The sequence below is a fragment of the Caloenas nicobarica genome, chromosome 2, assembly GCF_036013445.1.
Source record: "Caloenas nicobarica isolate bCalNic1 chromosome 2, bCalNic1.hap1, whole genome shotgun sequence".
Lineage (NCBI taxonomy): Eukaryota > Metazoa > Chordata > Aves > Columbiformes > Columbidae > Caloenas > Caloenas nicobarica.
Window position 1 is genome coordinate 130,121,193 of NC_088246.1, and position 19,811 is coordinate 130,141,003.

Genomic DNA, 19,811 nt, shown 5'->3' on the forward strand with positions numbered 1-19,811 from the left:
GAAAATCCTGCTGAGATGAAGAGTAAGCAATTACATGTTGAGGAAACTCTCATACTTATTGCCTTATTAGTAGTATTCATAGACTGGAAGACCCTCCACAGGGTGATCACTTGCTAATTCCTTATAGCCAACTGCTTTTATGTGCTTAGATTATGTGATTTTCTTGGAGGAAGGGAAAATGCAGGAAATATTCACTGAATGCATAACCACTGAGCATCAGAGAAAGATTGTGGCATTCAGGAAACAGTTGTAAATAAAAAATGCTGTGTGCTTATTAATGGCTATATCCCATCTTCAACTGTCAATGTCCTTTCCTAGAAAGCTGGTTAATAAGAATAATACATTAATTGAAACCACTGGTTATTGCAAGATGCAGAATAATTCCCAGAAGTGATAGGGAGATACTTCATTGACAGCACAGCTGACAGCAGCAGTAATAGTTGGCTGTAGAAACAGAGAAAACTTTGATTACTAGATCATAAAAGTTTCCTTTTACTGAAGTTTCAGGGTGTTATATATATGGAAAAGACTTGGGAAAAAGATACTTAACAAACATTTTCAGTAGAAGAGTAATTCCCGGCTCCTCCCATCTGCAGTATGGCTTCCTGTCTGGTAAGGAACCTTGCCTCTATGCTGAAGTTCCTTTTCTGCTGCTAGGACAGGGGAAAGGTGCTTGAATAAAAAATAGGTTCAGATGTCAGTTGATACAGTTAGATAGATTCAAAAACAATTCTAGTAATGGTGGATAGAAGAGAACCTCTTACCTGTGTCTGTGCTATTAATGAACTATAACATCAACAGATGATGACTGCTGTTCATTTGCCGGGAAATGCTCTTCCTTGAGGCACAAGCATGTTGTGAGGACTTATTTTCTGTGAGAGCACAGAGTCTAGGGCCATGTGAACAAAGTATCAGGATAATAACAATAGCTTGACCATGCGATCAGCAAGTTCATTTACTGGCATAACTGTGCTAAGTTATGGTAGTTCAAGATCTGCTGCACTCGCTGCAATGGATGACATGCCCAGTTAACAGATAATGCGTCTGCCATGATAGTCCACAACACAGCAGCAAGTTATGTATCATATTTTATTCTCCACTGGTATTGTCATTACCAAAGTCTGAATGCCATGCAGATTATGTAATTTAAATGTCCTCAAAGAGAGAACAGGTATGGTGTTGAGGAGCATTTAAATGTAGAATGTCTGATGGTTACATATTTATATATGGCAAAGAACCATAACATAGATGAATACTGTATCATGAACCAATCTGAAAATTTTATATTGGTAAATAAGTAAATATCAGTAAAACTTTCTAGTTCCCTTACTTAGCTCCTACAGTAACACGCACCTTACTGAAGAAATACAGTCTGTCTTATATTCCTACAGTATAGAACAGTAAGAAATACCATGGTTTTACTTTGAACATTGACTCAAATATGGCACTGTCAACTTATTGCTTCCCTTAATAATATCTGAATAGCGTGTGATCAGTTTACAAGAAATGAATTAGTGTTAAGACAGTCATAGCTCAAATGTAAGGCTGATGAATGGACACAAGTCAGGAATACCTCTCTGAGGAGTCTTACCTAGATGTTCATTAAGGATCCAAGCTCATGGTCCAGTCTAGCTTGACATGTCATTGTCTGTAATAAATTGCAGAATGGTGTTAGTTTTGGAAAGTCCTTCTGGCATAACATCCTCATTAGTAATATCATCGGGTTTTAAGGGAAGCCTTGTACTTACAACTGTTGTCGTTTAATATCATCAGGAGGTATGACCTGTGCTATGTCTTTCATTAAAGGTAGAGCTGGCCAGAGGATGACAGTTCACCTTTCAAGAATTCAGGTTTTTTTTTCATTTCACACTGCAATGAAGACAAAACACTTCCAGTGTTTTTAGCTTTTCTTTCCACAACACAAAATTGTATTTTAATTTAATTTCAGATTGAAAAGTTAAGGTTTTCCATCTTAGCCTCAAGTCTGGGGATAAGCAGAAAGCTTAGCCTAGACTCAGAGCAATCGAGCTGATCCTTCTCTATTTTAGTTTTGATGTTATTTTGCTGATACCAGTGATATTGAATTAGCTAATGGCTTACATGCTGAACCAAAGAACATAGATGAAAGATGTAAGAAACATGCAAATATACTGAAAGCGTTACATCAAACATATAGTTTGCAAACAGAGAATGACACATTAAAAATTTGTCCAAAAGCCCTATTCAACAGGATATTTCCATAACATATGGCACAAGGAGTGGGTTTTCAGCAATCAGCCTTAAGCAGGTATTAGATGCTAACTTGTGACATTCATCACACTGTCTAGGAGACGCATATGATTCACACTACTCAATCGGCTGCCTTGGTTTTAAGCAATTTCACGCTAAAAAGAAAATGTATTAGCAAAAGCTTTTTGCTATTTGGTTATGGTTATTTGCTTCCTAAAATTGCCTTCGCACTGTGTCCTCACCCGTAAGCTAAAACTTGTAGCATTTAACTGTTAAGAGTTGAAAAATATTTTGTATAAACTGCTGAACTGAGTGTTAAACCATAGAAGATAGGATAATTTATAATAAATAGATCCCCCTTTATCATACTAGTAAAGGCGATGATTTCTGACATGCTCGGCAATTGTTTTTCGGTTGTTGTTGTTCGTACCCTTTCCCACAGAACAGCCGAATCTGTGGATTTATCTATAACAGTTTCCTGCTGAAATGTACTTGTCCATTGCAACTTTTAGGGCAACTTTTCTGCAGTTATAAATAATGGGCTTTGAATCTCATTCAGCTGGACAGATACTTTTTTCACTCATTTACAACTGATGCTGTTGCTGTCCCTGCATGTCATGGCCGTGAGGCACCGTCAAGCCCTGCCCACTCCCTGGGGCCTTCACCTCCCTTCCTACAGCCCAGGACCCCGTTCCAGCCCTCTGGGGCTCCCCACAACCTGCCCACAGCCCAGGACTCCGTTTAAGCTCCCCAGTGCCCCCCCCATGCCCTGCTCTCCGTATGGGGAGCGGGACAGGACAGCCAGCCAAACCCTGCCCTGCTACTCCTGGCCTTGGCCCACAGGGCTCATGCTGCGCCCTGAAAATGCGGTTATAGGTGTTTCGTGAAACACAGGAGGATTTCATTTGCAGATGCATAAAATTTACATTAGTGAATGTAGGAAACACACGCCAGCACTCAGACATTTTGCTATATTTCTTTCCCAGATCTATTCTGTGAAAAGCTGAATATGTAACTCAACGTTGTAATAAAGGCCTAGTCTTGAGAGAGAAAATAATGCAAAGAAACATGGAAGAGTCTTACAAATAGCTGCAATGTTAAGATAAATGCCTCTGATGAGGAATCAACATGGTTTTAAGTGTAGGAGATAGTGGAAACATAATCCAGTGCCATATGATACTTTAGCATAATGCATTTTTCATTTCAGATCCTTTCTCTTCCTGAAATGTTTGGTATATTTTTGTCCAAATTTTAACATGTCTATAATCTAAAGATACTTTACCAGCTGTAGAAGTAAGTTTGTAGGAGCTTTCAGTAAAATGGAAAAACAAGAAGGTGGGGTAACCTGAGAGGGTGACCGAGCGGTAGATCATGCTATGTGCTATATGGGTGCTGTGATCCCCGTACTGCAGGTATGGGGAGGGGATTTAGGTCGTAACATCTGCTTCAAACCATCTACTTTTAAAGGAGATGCTAAGGACAGTTAAGAGTTTTATAAAAGCCCAGTATAAAATTGAATAAAAGAACAGAGTTAGGAAAATGTTATATTTTCAGAGTATTCTCCTTTCTGTAGCTTGGAAGGCTTTTGCACTGCCACTCTGTTTAGCAACACCAACACAGTAAGAGGGTTTTTCAAATAGTGTTCATGCATTTCTTTGGGTACAAGTTACCGTTTCCAGATATGCCTCAGGACACTACACAGAAATAACAGAGCATTTTCAGACTGGAAGTTTTTCCATGTTAACATTCAGTGTTGAGTTGTTCTGCCATAAAGGAAAATATTTGGGAAGAAAACAGGAGGAGATTGTGCCACAAACCTCCTTGTAGAGTTTTTCAGAATCTTCTGTCCAAGAGGCATTTGCTCATCACTGTAAGGCACAGAAAGCACCTCTAATTTTGAAGGGAAGTCTTCCGGAGTCTGTGGTAGTCTAAGTAAAGTAACCTGTGACCTACAGTCTCAAAGACTATTTCTAAGAGGGAAGATTCTACAAGAAGAAATGCAAGTTAATAACTTCATTCCTACTATAGAAACACTCTGGGAAAAACATTAATCATCACGATGTTAATAGATCATAATGATACCTTCAAAAATAATCTGAGGGTTTATAGATTTTGGGTTATTAAGAAATAAAAAGGATTTGTAACATTTAAAACAGGCAGGGCTGGTTATGATAAGCCTTTTTTTCCAGGAGGTTTTTCCTATAAAACTAGGGTTTTTTTATTGTTTGTGGGTTGTTTTGTTTTGGGGTTTGGTTTGGTTTAGTTTGGTTTGGTTTGGTTTTGGTTGGTTTTGTTTTGATTTCTGTTGTTGTTGGTTTTTGTTGTTGGTTTTTTGTTTGGTTTTTGGTTTTGACCTTATGTCAAAATTCTTGAATTAAATCTAGAAACAAACATATTTTGCAAATGCGATGCCATTGCAAATATAGAATTTGGAAAATTATCATTATTGACTGTCTGCAGCTCTGTGTTTAGAGTTTTGCAGTCTTCTAAGAAAATAACAAGCAGCCGGAATAATATTTTAAGGAACAATTGAAACTTGTTGACAGGGCTAAAAATTTGAAAAGCCAGATTTTAAAGCAATAACTGTTTCACATAGTGTGACAGAGGATGTAGCATTTAAACTACCTGCATTTAGACTTTAAAATCAGCCATATGGGACAGAAGGGGTCCCTCTGGAAAAGTATTCATTTAACTCCTGATAAATTACTCATTTTGCTTGTTTATTTTAAAGGACAACATACACAGGAATGTATTCATGGCAGATGAATTAGCTCCTATATTATGAGTGTACAGTGTGGTTAGTGTGAAACATTTACACCACCCAGCTCATCAGAAAGCAGTCAGAACATTTGTTTCATTCCAGCTGCGCTCTTTACATTTATGTGGGGCCTGGGACAGAGGGGATTTTAAATCTCTCTTTTCTCATATATAAAGTTTCACTCCTTTTCCAAATCCTGACTGCTTTAATCACTCTGTTCCTTTAACAACAACAACGATGACAATACACACACACACAAATCAGTTTTCATTTCTTCTGAAACAGTGACCACTGAAATAATTGGGAGGCTTCTCCCCAGTTCAAAGGACTTTGGTCAGCCTGTAACTATAACAAAACTAGCTTTTTTATGACACTATTCATTTTTGGTGCTGAAAATAACACAAAAAGTTCAGAAATAGAAAAATCATGTTTTCAGTCAATCCAACTTCTTGAAAATCTTCATTGATTCATTCACTTTGCAAAGAAAGGCTCTGTGAAATGTTTGTTTCATTTAGTTCAGCTCACTTTTCCCTAATAGCAATACCTCTTTAAACAAGTATTTAAATGGATCTGACACAATACTTGCTAGACAGAATCTAAATGTTCAGTTCTGGGTCCCCAGTATGGGAAAGACATGAATAAACTGGAGCGTGTTCAGCAGATGGCCATCAAGATGGTTGGAGGTTGGGGCCTTTGCCCTGTGTGAATAGGCTGTGGGAGGTGGGTTGTTCAGCATGGAGCAGAGACAGCTTTGGAAGGTCTAACAGGAGCCTCCCAGTGCCTACAGGGAAGTCACTGAGAAGATTCAGCCCCATTATTGGAAGTCATGTGCAGCAGGAGGACAAGAGACAATAGACATAAATTGAAACAAAAGAGGTTCAGACTGGCTATAAGAAAAAACAAATTTCACCCTCAGGACAGTCAAGCAGTGGAAGAGGGCCTCAAAATATTTGGGCAGTGTCCATCCTTGGGGGTTTTCAAGGCTTGACTTGGTAAAGCCCTGAGCAGCCCGGTCTGACCTCACAGCTGAGCCTGCTAGGCACAAAGAAGTGAATTCTCTATATGTTGGTCTAAGCATTCCTGAATTGGGTCATTGACACAGTTTATGAGACACCTTTCATATAAGAACATCTCATCTACATTTAGGAAAAAAAACATCCAGTAAAGCAAGCATTGATGGTTTCCCCACAATAATCACTGTAACCTGGAGTACCTCCCAAATTCCTTCCTACGCAAAATGAAGAAAAGCACTACAGTTCTGCCCTTTACTCTTCTATATCCTCTCCATTATCTGGGAGTGAATCAAATGCAACCTGACCTTTCCCATTCCTGATCCATTCTGTATTATTCAGAAGCTTCTACCTTAAGATTACCAATTTCCATTCCTGTCTTCTCTCTCTGTGCATAATGCACTGTCAGGTCCTGGGACATAAGATTGACTGCCTGCTCCATCACTCCTAGAGAAAATAATTTAGTATGTGCCATGTCAGGCATCTTAGTACAATCTTGGCTTATGAGCAGGCTTACAATTAACTATCTATAAAGGTACAAGATACGTATCTAATTTATAAAGATGATATAAAGTCATATCTCTTCATTGCTAAATAGGAACTTTGCTTAACGAGAAGTGCATTGGGAATAAAAATATGTGTGCTTGAATGTATTCAGCTTCATCTTCCATGCTTTAAAACTGCTCTCTCATCTACACAAGCCAGGACTGTGAAATTGAAAAGTACCTGTATGTGCACTTGAAAGCTGAAGAAAGTCTTTCTGCAGGCATTTTCACTTGGAAAATGAAGGTGCATTTATATTTGCTACCCTTTCAAAATGCTTTCTGAGATAAAGTTATTCATAGAATAATTTCAACAAGTCATCCTTGAGTCTCTTAGATCTCAGACCAAAGATTATTTTCAAACAGCTCTTTGAGAAGAGATTTCCAGAATTTAGGCTGAGAGAATTGGTATTCGTCAGACAGATAAGCTGTGTATGGTATATTCTGTCCTTGAACAGGCAAGTGTGACTCTAATTTCAGGCTTTTTTCATAGGAATACTAATTTTAAGATGAAATTCAGTATCCAGATGCTTCGCATATTTTGACCTTTCCTTACGTGCCACTGATGGTTAGCGTCTTTTGAAATATTCAGCAAAGATCTTGAAGCATCCATGCACCAGGGATTTACTGAAAAACCTGCAGGAAGTTGTTTTAAGGAGTTAAGCAGTCCCATTGAACCCGGCAGACATATTTATTTTGCACAGCAGAACACATGTATCGGGTTCTAAGTAAGGACCTGGACACGTGATTTGGCAGTAAAATCCATCAGTCATATTCCTTGTTCATATTTGATGTCATTCCCATGCAAAATTTTTTCTCCTGGTGGGACATGGCCATGCAGAGATGACTTTCTGAGTTCCACCATGGTGGGTCAGCTACAGGTCACCACAGGAATCCTCCCCAGGCATCGCAGGTGTGTGCTTGAGTGGGGACAGTGGGACAGCGAGGTGACAGGAGGTGAGAGGACTGCAAGGATTACTGTGTCCCCCATGTTCCTGGGCTGGGGTTGTACCTTGTGCCCCCCCAGGCAATGCAGCTTGGGGAACACCAGGAGCCTCCTTATTACAAAGTCAATTAAAAGTGAGATAGATGATATGTTTCTTGGCAGTACTGCAAGTCAGTGCAACTTCCTCACTGACTAGTCTTTACGGAAAAGGATAGGAAGCATCTGCTTTTTGTAACAGATTGTTTTGTTTGGTTTGACTGTCTGTTTACTATTATTAAAAAGCTGATTTCTCTATAGTACAGGTTTCTCAGGAAGGAACTTATTTAAAAACACATTTCTTGGTCTGTTAAGGAGCTTTTACATGTATATCAGTGAAGGTAAAATTTATACTGTGCTGAGAATAGAAAAGCTGCTTGGCAAAGAGAAGCAACCTGGTGAGGTAGATCTTGCTTTAAAAATGGCACTCAGGACCAGATCCATTGAGTCTATTTTTGTAGTCCTGTTAAATTCAGTTTAAATCTATTGACAGTAAAACTCATTTTAATATAATGGTACTACTCAAAAGAAAAAAAAAAAAATTAGGCTTGGTCTCCAGACCTGGAAGTGAAAGACAAAGTCAACAGACACCATATGTAGTCTATAGTGGATCTACGTGCATGTAAGCACACTCCCTGTGCATGTAAGCACGCAAAGTACTAATGCTATGAATAAGTTCACTTTCTGCACTGAGGTATAAGAGAGTAAGTTTTTCCAAAGCACTTACAGGAACTGTCTGACTCTTCTGGTTAGCAAGGGGATGGCACCTGTCTAAATTCCTGTGGTGTCTGTGAGAAGTCCATCCTTCTGCGTTATAGTTAAAAGTACACCTGAGATCCTCTCCTAGGAGTACAGGTGCTCTACCTGTTTACATCCATACGCTTCTATAGATTTGTACTGCCAATTCCTCATGCTTCAGTCCTTATGTAGACTCCTCTGGTCCCCATGAGCTCCTGTTTCTTCCCCTGTGCAGTCAGCAAGGAGAACAGCCAGGGCATTAGGCAACACTGCATTAGGCTCAGCTTCTACCCAAGACCACCCAGCCATGTGATGGCAAAACCTACCTAAACCTCTCCCTGTGATAATGGAAGTGTGTACATTACCATGAGGAAACGGGCATGTTTCCTGTCTTCTCCTATATAAGTAGATCCATAGATATTCTGTGCTAAAGATGCTATGTTCATACTCAAGTTAATCATGTACATTTATTTAGGAAAGCAAACTGTTTACCAAATTAAAAAAAAAAAATCCCACTTTCAAAGACAGTTGCAGACCTTTGAGGAGAAGTAAACGTATCTAGGAAGGAAGCTTTTTAAATTGAAAGAGTTTTCTATCTAAAGGAGACACAGACACCTGTGCTCTTGCACAGTGTCTAAAACCAGTGGACTTAAATAGGAACTTAAAGAAATGTGCAAACTGTGTCACTGTTGTTCACCCTTGTGATATGATCTCCCAACTCAAGACTACTTACTGGATCACTGAATAGTCAGTGTGTTATTGTGTGGTGTGTTTTCATAAGGCCCCACACAGCTGAAGTGAGTAGGGATATAGCAAAGATATGTGGTTTTAAAATGGAATTTAAAAGTTACCCCGAATTCCTTCTCACACGGATTTTACTCTTTATATTTGAAGAACACTTGACGTCTTTTAGCAATTATATTACCTGGTAGCTGGACAGCCACTTTCATTAAAGATAAAAAAAATCAGATTTCAGAAGCCTCCTTGGAGCCTAGTACACATCTAATTATCTTTCTCAGTCTTAATTATTTAGCAAGTGCTAATAAACTGCACATATCATGACACTCATGTTTAATAAGCATATAAATTTAATTGATTTTTTTCCCTCTCTTTGAAGACTAACAGACACAGAATTCAATCACAAGGCAATGGCATTATAACTTCCAATATAACATCAGGTTTTAATAAGCCTCCTGTTTGCTGCACACATGTGCTTAAGACTGCCTGGAAACCAAATCAGTAGAGAAAAGGGATTACTTTAGATTACTTTGAAATGTGCATTGTTTGAAATGGCCTCTAGTGACCAGCTTTCATGAATGGCTGATTTTACTTGTGGGACATGTCATCTGGCTCAATTATAGCAGGCTCTTTTGTATGACAAGTGCATTTCTTGGCTGTGTTGAAATATGAAATTCTAAAAGAAAGTAAATCAGATGGTGAGAAATAAACTTAAGTAACTGTATGTTATTAGAAGTTTGTAACTTAGCAGCAGGCACTCTTCTAACTGAAAAATATGGAGGAATTTTCTTTTAGAACTTTCACAGATTTGAAGTTGATATAAAAATATTATTTTTAATTTTCTTTAATGGTTTGGTCAACTATATTAACAGCATTAACATCAAAGATGTATTTTCCATTTTTAAAGACAGATCATTTCTTCTACAGTTATGCATTTTTAAAATGTTGGAGTTTGTCGTTTTACTCTGACATATGAAGTGTTGGAAACTTTTGCCTACTAAGAATATCCCTTACCCTGTACAAAGTTATAAAAGTGGGTTAGCAAGTGTAGATTTTACTTTCAAGTCACTGCAGACTTTTTCCTTTCCTGTCTGTAACTGTTCGCAAAATTGCAATGTAAACACATAATATAAGGTTATGATTCTCCCTGCCTGCAATTACTTTAAATCATAGTTACTTTAAATTAAACTAGCCTCAGGCTCTGATGATACATCATTATAATACACAGATTACGTTTGGAAGGTGAGCAGATAACTTATTGATTTGTAAAGTGTGTTGGAAATCCAATAGATGATAGTTAGATTAGACCCAGATAGGAACTACATTCTTTGTGTTCACTGTAAATCCTATATTTTACAACTAAGATTAGGGGATTAACCTTTAGGAAGAGATGGTAGGTCTTGCTTTTTCCTGACTCCTGCTGTACTGTAAGTGTGTTTCTCATGGCTGCAGACTCGATATTCCCACAGGAACCTGACCCGCAGATTTCCGCGGTCGTGCCTGGTTGTCTGAAATTGCGGTGTTTGCCTTTTAAATACAAGATAGAAGTGTAAGATGTGAGAAGAGCATTAACATTACTAAATTTAAATCAGTCATCTGTCAACAGCTTTTTTCACTTAAGTACTTTACTGTATTAGCGAAACTCAGAGTTGTTATTGTTGTTGGAAGGTGTTACAACCCCCCAGTCATCAAGGCAATATGATTTAAGGAGAGATTTAAGACTTCTGCACCGCTTGGCTGCTTTGGTGCAGATGAACATCTCACCTCCCTGACCTTTTATTGTGTATTTCAACCTGTCTGAACAATCTTCACACGATTACTAATCTCATGAAATTACTAATTTTGTTGGTTCTCTAACAGCACACCTGCTATGATTCAGACTTTGTGAGACTTTGAGAGGTCCATCCACCCTTTGAAATAAACAGCAAAGGTTCACAGAAACCGTATATGTGTGACTGAGAAAACCCCTTTCACTCCCTTTCACCTTGAAGTTTCCATGTACGCAAAATATTCATGAGTACAGCAGCATTGCTAGGTGGACACATTTCACCTTAAAGCAAAGAACTGAAAATGGTAGGCATAAACCACTGAATCTGACATTCATGGGGGCACTGGTGGCTGAAGCTAACTCCAGTTAAAATGATGCCAGTGCCAGTGATTTCTGGCATTACAGGCAGACTGGCAGGTTTTTGAAATTATGCTCACTAGGTGCCCACCGTTGTGACTAACCAGCAAGGTTGTATTTGAAACTACAAAACACTGTCAACAGCAGAATCGCTACTCTGTTTTTTATGCATGATGAGAATTCTCCTTGTTGTCCTTTGCCTTTCCATTTTTCCTATGGAAAACCTGATTTTAAGGAAACAGACAACACTGGAGTCATATTGCTGTGAAAAATGTTTATCAAAGCCAAAACCGTCAAGTCGGTAGGTCATAGGTAAAATATATGGGAAGATAATGCTCCTCTGCTTGGGGCAAGGAAGGAAAGCTCATTTACTTGTGGTGATTGATATCTGAGGTTTTGTTTGTTTGAGAGGCCTTATTCATTTATTTATCAGAGATATCTGTAGGAAGAAATTATCCAAGATGGTCTTTTTCATAAAGGAAATGAAGCAATCTATCACTTGCAATGACGAGTTCTTCTGCTTCTTTTCCATGCTTTTGATATATTTTTGCGCAAGTTCCTAGCACTTGTCAGTGAATCTCAAAATGTCCTAAGTAGTAAAACGTTTGTTTGTGGACCGTATCTTAATTAAACACAACTATGTCAATTTTTGGAGGCAGGGAAATCTGAGTACAGAGAAATAATTGGTGGGATACTGGATAGTAATAAGGAACAACACACTAAACCACAAAATTGCTACCACATTAGGAGTGTCTTGATTTAGGATCCCTGCAGTACCTTATATTCTCAATTCACTGGGCACATTTATTGCTAATATCACAGGAACTGAAACCAGAATTCTGGTTCTGAAGCTCCACAATCACAGTGCACATTATTACTAGTATTATTACTGCTGTTTCCTTTATTGGCCAGAGTTGATCAGTTGATCCTTTTTTTTTGGAAGCAAAGGCCACTAGAACAGCAGGCCTTGATCTATGACTTTGGATGATGTGATGTCCTCACTGCTCATGCTCAAAAGGAAACATCAACACTTTGGTGCAGAGAAGACAAAGTCGTTGGCCCTTTGTTACCACTTGGTCATGAATTACTGCTGTGGGGCAATGCCTATGGTGTTGGGGACAGACATATGTCCAGTACCCTTACTCATTATCCCCACATTCGATTTCAGATTTACAAACAAGAAAGAAATCGGTTCATGTAAGCCAGGTTCTATATGCAAGGATATGTGGAAGCCACATTTGTAGAATATTAATTATGAAGAAGTCAATACATCCTTAAAGCTTATAATGAAGTATGCTTGTGGATACTCAGTGCCCTGTTTCATAAACGTGTATGATACTGGACAGTTTTTTATTGGCTAAACAAAAAATGGCACTTTGAGCATAGTAAAAAATGTGGACATGAAAACGAAGTGGATTTTCAAAGGGAAAATGCTCTTTTTTAAAACTGTCTGTCTTTTGTTGTGTTCCAAATTAAGAACTTTCAGCCAGTGCACTGAAAAATCTTAAGTATTTCTGAGCCAAACTGAATATAAAATCTACAAACGGTTTCAAAATATACTATTCTACCTTTTACTTTTCTTCCTGGCCACTGAAAGATATTCTCTTAAGAGACCTAGAAATAAAATCCTCCTAGTTTTTATTCCACATCACAAGAAGTGGCCCTGTAGCCCTTCTTTGCAGTGCCTTGGCAATGTAATTCAAGTTTCACGGGTAATTAATTCTCCATGCCAACAAGTCCTTGAACTGCCTGTTATAATACTAGCAGCATAGAAAAAAAATAAAGATCCAAGCTTTCGGATTTTATACTATGAAAGGTGAGTACAAACTATGAATTTGTGCTCCTGTTGGGGCGGGGGGGGGAGGCGGGAAATGACTGAAAGAAAAAATTACATTCACATGAGAAAATATAGTTTCTTTGCATTTCTCTGGTTTCATTTATTTACTGACTACCTTTCAGTTGTCATAGGTATGTTCTATAGAAAAAATAATATTTAAATTTTCCAAATAACATATGGAGAAATTGTGATCAGCACTTGCTTACTTGGCTAGAGAAAAGCATTTTATAGTACTGTCTTGATTTCTGAACACAACACAAAAGAATTTATGTTTACTTCCCCGTGTGAATTTGAAAAGGTCACTTTTAGAATTTATCCTATTTTTATCTATTTCTCAAGACAAATCACACTGTCTGTAGGGCACTTGTATACTACCAGCTGATATCCAACACAAACATTGCAGCCTTGTCTTCCCTATCAAGCCTGTATTTTGACAGTTTTCTTTACCTTATTTCTTTCTAGAACTGGAAAACATGCTGTAAAAAGACAAGTTGTCAAAGATTGCCTTTTAATAAAGATTTGTTGTACACAAAGCTGAAATAGTCAGAAGCAACAAAAGGTGGCATTACTGTGATCTTATGCAAGAACCATACAAATAAACTTGGATCATTAATTTTATACACCTAGATCAGTTCTGATATTTTCCTTTATCCACCAAGGAGAAAAAATCAGAGTTGGAAAAGAAACGCTTCATACTCTTTTTTCCTAGAAAAGAATTGTCCAAGGTGGCCCTAACTTGCTAAAGTAAAAGGATTTTTTAAAAACTAATATAGACCAAAGAAAGTGAAATGAAGAATACTTGTTAATGTTCGTTGGGATTAGTGCAAATTTTATTACCACTGAGGTGTAATTGTCAGGAACTTGCAGTTTCGTACTGTGGGGGTTTATTCAAACATGTTGGTGCCAATGTTTGCTCAGTGCAGTCAGGATGACTGCGCTTTCTGGGTCAACATTGTCTGAAAAAGTTTGCTGCATGGTACAACTGAGGTAAGATACTAAACACGGAATCTCACTTCACAGAGCCTTTTATGCTTTGTGAGGTGAGTCAAAGTTTTGCTATTTAAAGATCAGACATTTAGAGAAATTGTATTTCTGTTTTTGCACCAAGACCGTGTGGTGTCTGGTATCAGAAGAAGGCTGACTTCTCCGGTAACCCTGGTCTTCCGGGTTTTTGTCAGCTTTTATGTGACTTAGAACAAATAGATGGAAATTGAAGTATTTTTAAAAGTCAGTCCAGACTAATTACAGGCTTCCAGTCTACTTATCTGAATGTTGTGTAATCACCGAAATGGCATTTAACGTTAAATCCTGATCCCCTGTATTGGCTTTGCAGTGCTCTAATGTTAGTCGGAGCCTGGACTGTTTGTTGGTGCAGAGACAATGAAAGACAAGATTTCCACACAACAGACACTTGGATTTTCCTTTTAAAGACGTTCACACTCTTCTGGTGTAATTACAGCCTGCCAGAGTGAGGAGCATGAAACTGTTTAGCTTGCGAAGCTTAAAATAAAAGGTGTATGTGAAAACAAGAACATGATCCTTTTTCTAGCAGTCCAGCACCAAGTCCCATCCCCTCCCTCTCCTGTGGCTTTTTCCCCCAAAATTTAGAGCACCTTCCTATTAACAATTTTAGGTGAGTGACGGGGCCCTATTTCTCTTCTGTGTTGCTCTCATTAAATTATTTCTTCTTATTAATCTGCTTGTAGTTCACGTTGCATGTTTGAATATGAAATCTCAGGTGTGGGTGCACAGATCTCCTCGTGAATTATGCTCCAGTCTAATTGTCTCCTGTGCACCCCAGCTCCCATGCAGGCTTCCACTTGGGCAGACCTTGAATGTTCTTGGGCTTGGGTGGTTTTGTGGAATTTTTTTATTGACCGATATCCATAGTCCCAAAATAAAACCAGAAAGAATGTATGTGGCAGGTCAATACCCTGGAGGGAGCAGGCATGACTCTAGGGTTTCTTTCCCACCCCTTTCCTTTTTGCCCCCAGATATCCCCTCCCTTTCCTTGTATAACAGGATGGTTTTGCAGAGCTTCAGTCAGTAATGCCAAAAATGTTAAAGTGTAAGTGGCTCTTCGTTCCTCCCCAGGCCAATCAGTCATTTTCAGTCACAGGTTTAAGTCTGCTGCAGCAAAGCCAAGCCTCTTTGCTTGCATCAGGTCTTACAAAAGCAAAGCTGTTTGACTGACAGGCACAGAGAGGGGGTTCTGATAACGTACTGAGCTGAGTCTGGAAGCAGAGTGTCGAGGATGAGGCTGTGCCAGAGGTACTGTGCATTATGGATGAGGCACTCAGGTCTGTCGTTGATTGATTGAGGGACAGTTACGCTCTTTCACAATGCTGGGTAAGATCATCTGGACTGTCACTTAATATGAGCTTTCTTGTCTGTGGGAAGATGACTTTCACATAGTGATCCAATGCAGATTGCAAATGACAGCCATGCTCTCTCCTCTGCTAAGTCAGGGTTTAGTCGCCCATGCAGGTGAGTTAACCTAAAATAGCTTTATTGCTTGCCAGGTGCCATACGCTGGGATTAACTCTTGTTCTCAGAATCTCAGGCTGGCTATTAATGTTGGAAAAGCACCTGCGTTTGATGATATGAGATATATTTCTTATATCTCTAGCATCCAAGGTGGCATCTAACCACTACGTAGGGATGGTATCAAATTAAGTAGGAGAGCTGGGGGCAATGCAAATTTTTTCAACTCTTTTCTTTCAGGACGAAGAAAGAAGCTGTAACGGACAGTTCTGGAGACTTTGAAGCACAGCCACAGTACTGAGGTCTTTGACTGACATGTCTTCTGCTTTCACCTTCTTACAGGGCTCCTCCTACAGATGTTCTGAACACGTCTGCATCCCAGCAATTTTATACTGCACCCAGGTACTGAATGTAAGGAACAAGCTGCATAAAAGAAGCGTGGGGTGTAGGAGAAGGAGTGCTGTGAGAAGTATACTAGAAGTCATGCCTGTACAAAATGCAGGCAGTGGCACGACTTCAAGCAAAAATTATTTGAGAAAGTGTAGTTGCAGAATGACCGAGTTTATTCTTAGAAAATTACAGAATAAAGCACTTATTCCACGATATGGCTTATAATCATGTTAAATGGGATATGTCAGGTTTGACTTCCCTACGTGTCATCCTTTCACTGTGTGACTGGAAGTTTATTTAGTGCTTGAACAACATTTCTTTTCCTCCCTACAGGTCTTGAAACCTAGAGCTCAGGCACTTCTGGATCAGTCTTTTCATTTAAATACTGGAACTACTATGAAGTCTTCTTGGTTTGCACTTATCTTGGCAGTGCTCAGTACTGAATTGCTGACAAGTCACTGTTCCACCATCAAGTCCCCAAGGTTCAGAGGACGTGTGCAGCAGGAGCGAAAAAATATCAGACCAAATATCATCCTTGTGCTCACAGATGATCAAGATGTGGAGCTAGGTGAGAAATAATTTTTATTTGCTACTTCATTTTGTGACGTGTCTTTCAGTAATTTCTGCCAAGCAGAAAATACTCTAAATTCAGAGAAGGTACTGGTCCTGGAGCACAATCAGAATGTGGGACAAGTTTGGAAAATGAGTTAACAAGTATTATTTAATAGCATTCATCAGATTTAATTACAGACTATAGAAAATACATGTTTATCAAAATCTGCCATGGAAGGCTTTAATCACCACCATAAAAGGAGTTAATAATGCATGCAAGGACATACAGGTAAAAAAACTTGCATCAAAAGCCCTTTTTCACTTTGTGACTTTCTGTAGCATTTAAAAATTTGAGCTTTATGAGATTAACCTTTTCCTCAGTGCTGCATAAGTGAGCATCTATATTCTCCACATATTTTTCACGTGCATGTGTGTCATCTGACATGTTTATGCACACAGACAAACTGGCCTGGTTTCAGGACATAAGCTTAATATTTCTATGAATTAATAAAGTGTTTAAAATCCATCTGCTTTAAAACTATGCTATATGTATAAAAAGGAGGATAATTTTGCTTTCATAAATATACTAAATATGTGAGCACAACTTGGACATACCAGCCAGAAGTAGTTTTCACATATTTTTCTTAGTGTGGAAAAAGTTAAAACACTTGGATGATGTTCCAGGAGGCCTTTGAATGTTTTCCATTAAATAAGTTAGAAAGATATTAATGGTAGCTATGCATATAACTGATTTTTTGGTTCACTGCCTGAAGTGAAAAATCAAGGAGAGAAAGAGGATCATTTTAGGTTACCCCTAAGCAAATATTTTATTTTGGGGGTGGGAGGTAAGATCAAAAAGGTGAAAAATTGGCAAATCAATTTGGAATGAAATCTTGCATTCTTAGTGTTTTTTTAATGAAAGACATGTTTTTAATAATAGTATAGTCAATTTCTAAACAAAATGCCATATGACATTGAAAAAACAAAATGCTTAATCCCAGAAAACTTGTAACAAAGTAATTCATTTTTTCTAAGATCACATGCTTTCAGCCAAAAAGTTGTAGACAAAAAGTGATCTAGATCTAAAAGCAGTTATTTAGTTGCTGGCATTTTTATATTTGTCATGATGCAATAATAATTCGCACACTCCTTCAGGATTCTGAGAACATTATTAATAAAGTGCATTTTGTGACTGAGAGTTAGTACTTTTATGCAGCAGAGCTCCAAGACTGGGCCTTTAGACCTGAGCACATCTTATCTTTTTTATTCCTCACTCTTTCAAACGTCTGCTTTCTTTAGCCATGTTGCATAATGAATGGCTGTTTCCATCTTTATTTTTTGGCCTAAAATACCGCTATTACAGTAGCAATGCATTTCTTCTTGATAGAGTCATTCTGAAAATTTTGTTTAAAGGGTCAAGGCATATCTTCCTTTTTGTGGTCTGCAAGAGCCTACTTTCTCCAGGGCACTGGGGAAGGTAGGTCAGCAGACACATGTCTCTGGATGAAGTTACCAACTTGCTGTCTTCAGTCTTGCAAGAGGGTTTGCAAGTGGTGAAAGAGGAGGAAGGATGTGTGAAGCCACTTTGTTCTTGTTGTGGAGCTCCTCTCTTTGAAAGCTGCTCTGCCTTGCCAGTTTGCAGGGCACTCTGGCTCTGATTAGCAGGCAGCTGAGCAATAGCCTGGATGCATGTGCATTCCCTCTGCATTGAATGAAGACACAGGTTTCCCCTTTTCATAGATCATTTCACAGGAAACAGGATTCAGCCCCAAGACTTACTATACTGCATTATTTGCACTTCTGCTAATAAATCATTCTGCTTATTTGAAAAGTAAAGCCAGACTGTTTTCCATGTGTGAATTATCCCCTCACCCTTCAGTGATTCTTGAGAAAAATCTCAAATTTTCCAAAGGTCAATGTGAAGTAACACTTTCTGCCACAAACAGAATAAAACTTTGGCATTGGTATCCAAAAATCACAGAACTGGGTAGTCTCTCAGTATGGATTATTTGCTGTTGTATTCCTAGCATGAACATTTCTAAAAGCTGTTCTAAATGGATGCTTTAACATAAGAGCATATAAGGTACGTCGTAGACTTCAATCAGGAAGGAGTTGTCTCCAGAGCATGTATAAGCATTGAACCAAAATATTCAGCTGCCTGGGTGCAAATGATATACAGGGGAGTTATCCAAAGTAAAATTTGCAGGAGGCAGGGAGCTTGCATTTAGTCAGTGCTCAAAGCATAAGAGTATGCACATCTTCCTATTGATCTGCACCATCCCCCTGAGTTTTGCATTCTGAATGCAAAGAAGTTCAGCAGAGCTGCTGTCTTATTCAGCTTATCAGATGAAACCCACAAATTGCTCCACAGCTTCAGTCCATTCCTATTTATGCTGGGAGGAATGTATTACAGAGGAAGGATATTACAGATCAGCTGGTGGATGGCAACTTAAGTGGTGTGAAGCAGCCTGGCCCACAGCTCTTAAAGAAACTTGGCAATTATTTGGGCCCAGAAGCTGGGAAATGACTGGATAAATTGTGCCTCTGTGCACTTCCTTTCCCCTGCCAATATCCTGAGGGCAGAGAAAAAACTGCCCAACACAGAGGCAAATGAACATCTTGCTCAAGACAAAGCACAAGCTCCCAGAACCCATAACTGCCCAGAACTATGCCCCTCCTGGAGACAATCTGCTGATGCTCTTCGGGGCACTGGCCTCAGCTCCCACTGGGGTCAGGTCTGTACTCTGTTCAGCCATGAGTACAGGTATTTCCAAATTTTGCTCGCTCTTTAGTCTCTTCCTCTGTCCTCCAGACTCTCTATCACTTGCACACATCAGTACCTCAAACAATGACCCCCCCCAATCACTCTTATAGTCCTCACTGTAAATAATATCTTGCACAATGTCAGAAAAGAGTCAAAATTAGTGAACACATTGGTAGTTCCAGTGCTTCTAACAGACAGGCCTTTGAGATGTCAGAGAAGTGGGAAAAGGTTGGGAGAAAAAAAAAAAGAAGAGTAAAAAATTCATTTGAGACAATTACTTTTTTCTGTACCATTGTTTACAGCCTAATGCACCACCCAGTGAGACCCATATAAACCATCCACTGAGTGCAGCACTCGGTGAAGAGATCACAGCATCAGCTGGATACATCACATCAGGCATAATTTGCCTGGTTTGCTTTCCATCTCCACTAGAACTAAACCACTAAAAAACATAAGCTGAAAAAATGGGGATATGTGCTGAGATCTTAGAAAGTCCACTGCTTTCCTGGGGTCTTGCATACAACCATATATAAAGACAAGGTGACTCTAGCTACCCCTTTGTAGACTTGCCCACCTGTGATACACCTGGATGAAAATCCATAGCAACTTCAAGTCTTGTCACAAAACCTTGGTTATGAAACATATTTCTTGATATATGAGAA

General features: G+C 38.9%; 1 protein-coding gene across 7 annotated transcripts in view; it reads left to right on the forward strand.

Annotated features, from left to right (window-relative positions):
* The window catches only part of SULF1 (sulfatase 1), a 123,258-nt gene that overhangs the window by 42,718 nt on the left and 60,729 nt on the right, over positions 1-19,811 (forward strand). For 6 of the 7 annotated variants that reach the window (XM_065628534.1, XM_065628533.1, XM_065628532.1 and 3 more), the window contains 2 exons: positions 15,786-15,845; positions 16,167-16,401. In XM_065628534.1, coding sequence (XP_065484606.1) covers positions 16,230-16,401 — 172 coding nt within the window. In that variant the 5' untranslated portion in view covers positions 15,786-15,845; positions 16,167-16,229. Of the gene's footprint in view, positions 1-15,785; positions 15,855-16,166; positions 16,402-19,811 lie in introns of those variants that run through there. The other variant, XM_065628536.1, reaches the window with a different exon arrangement.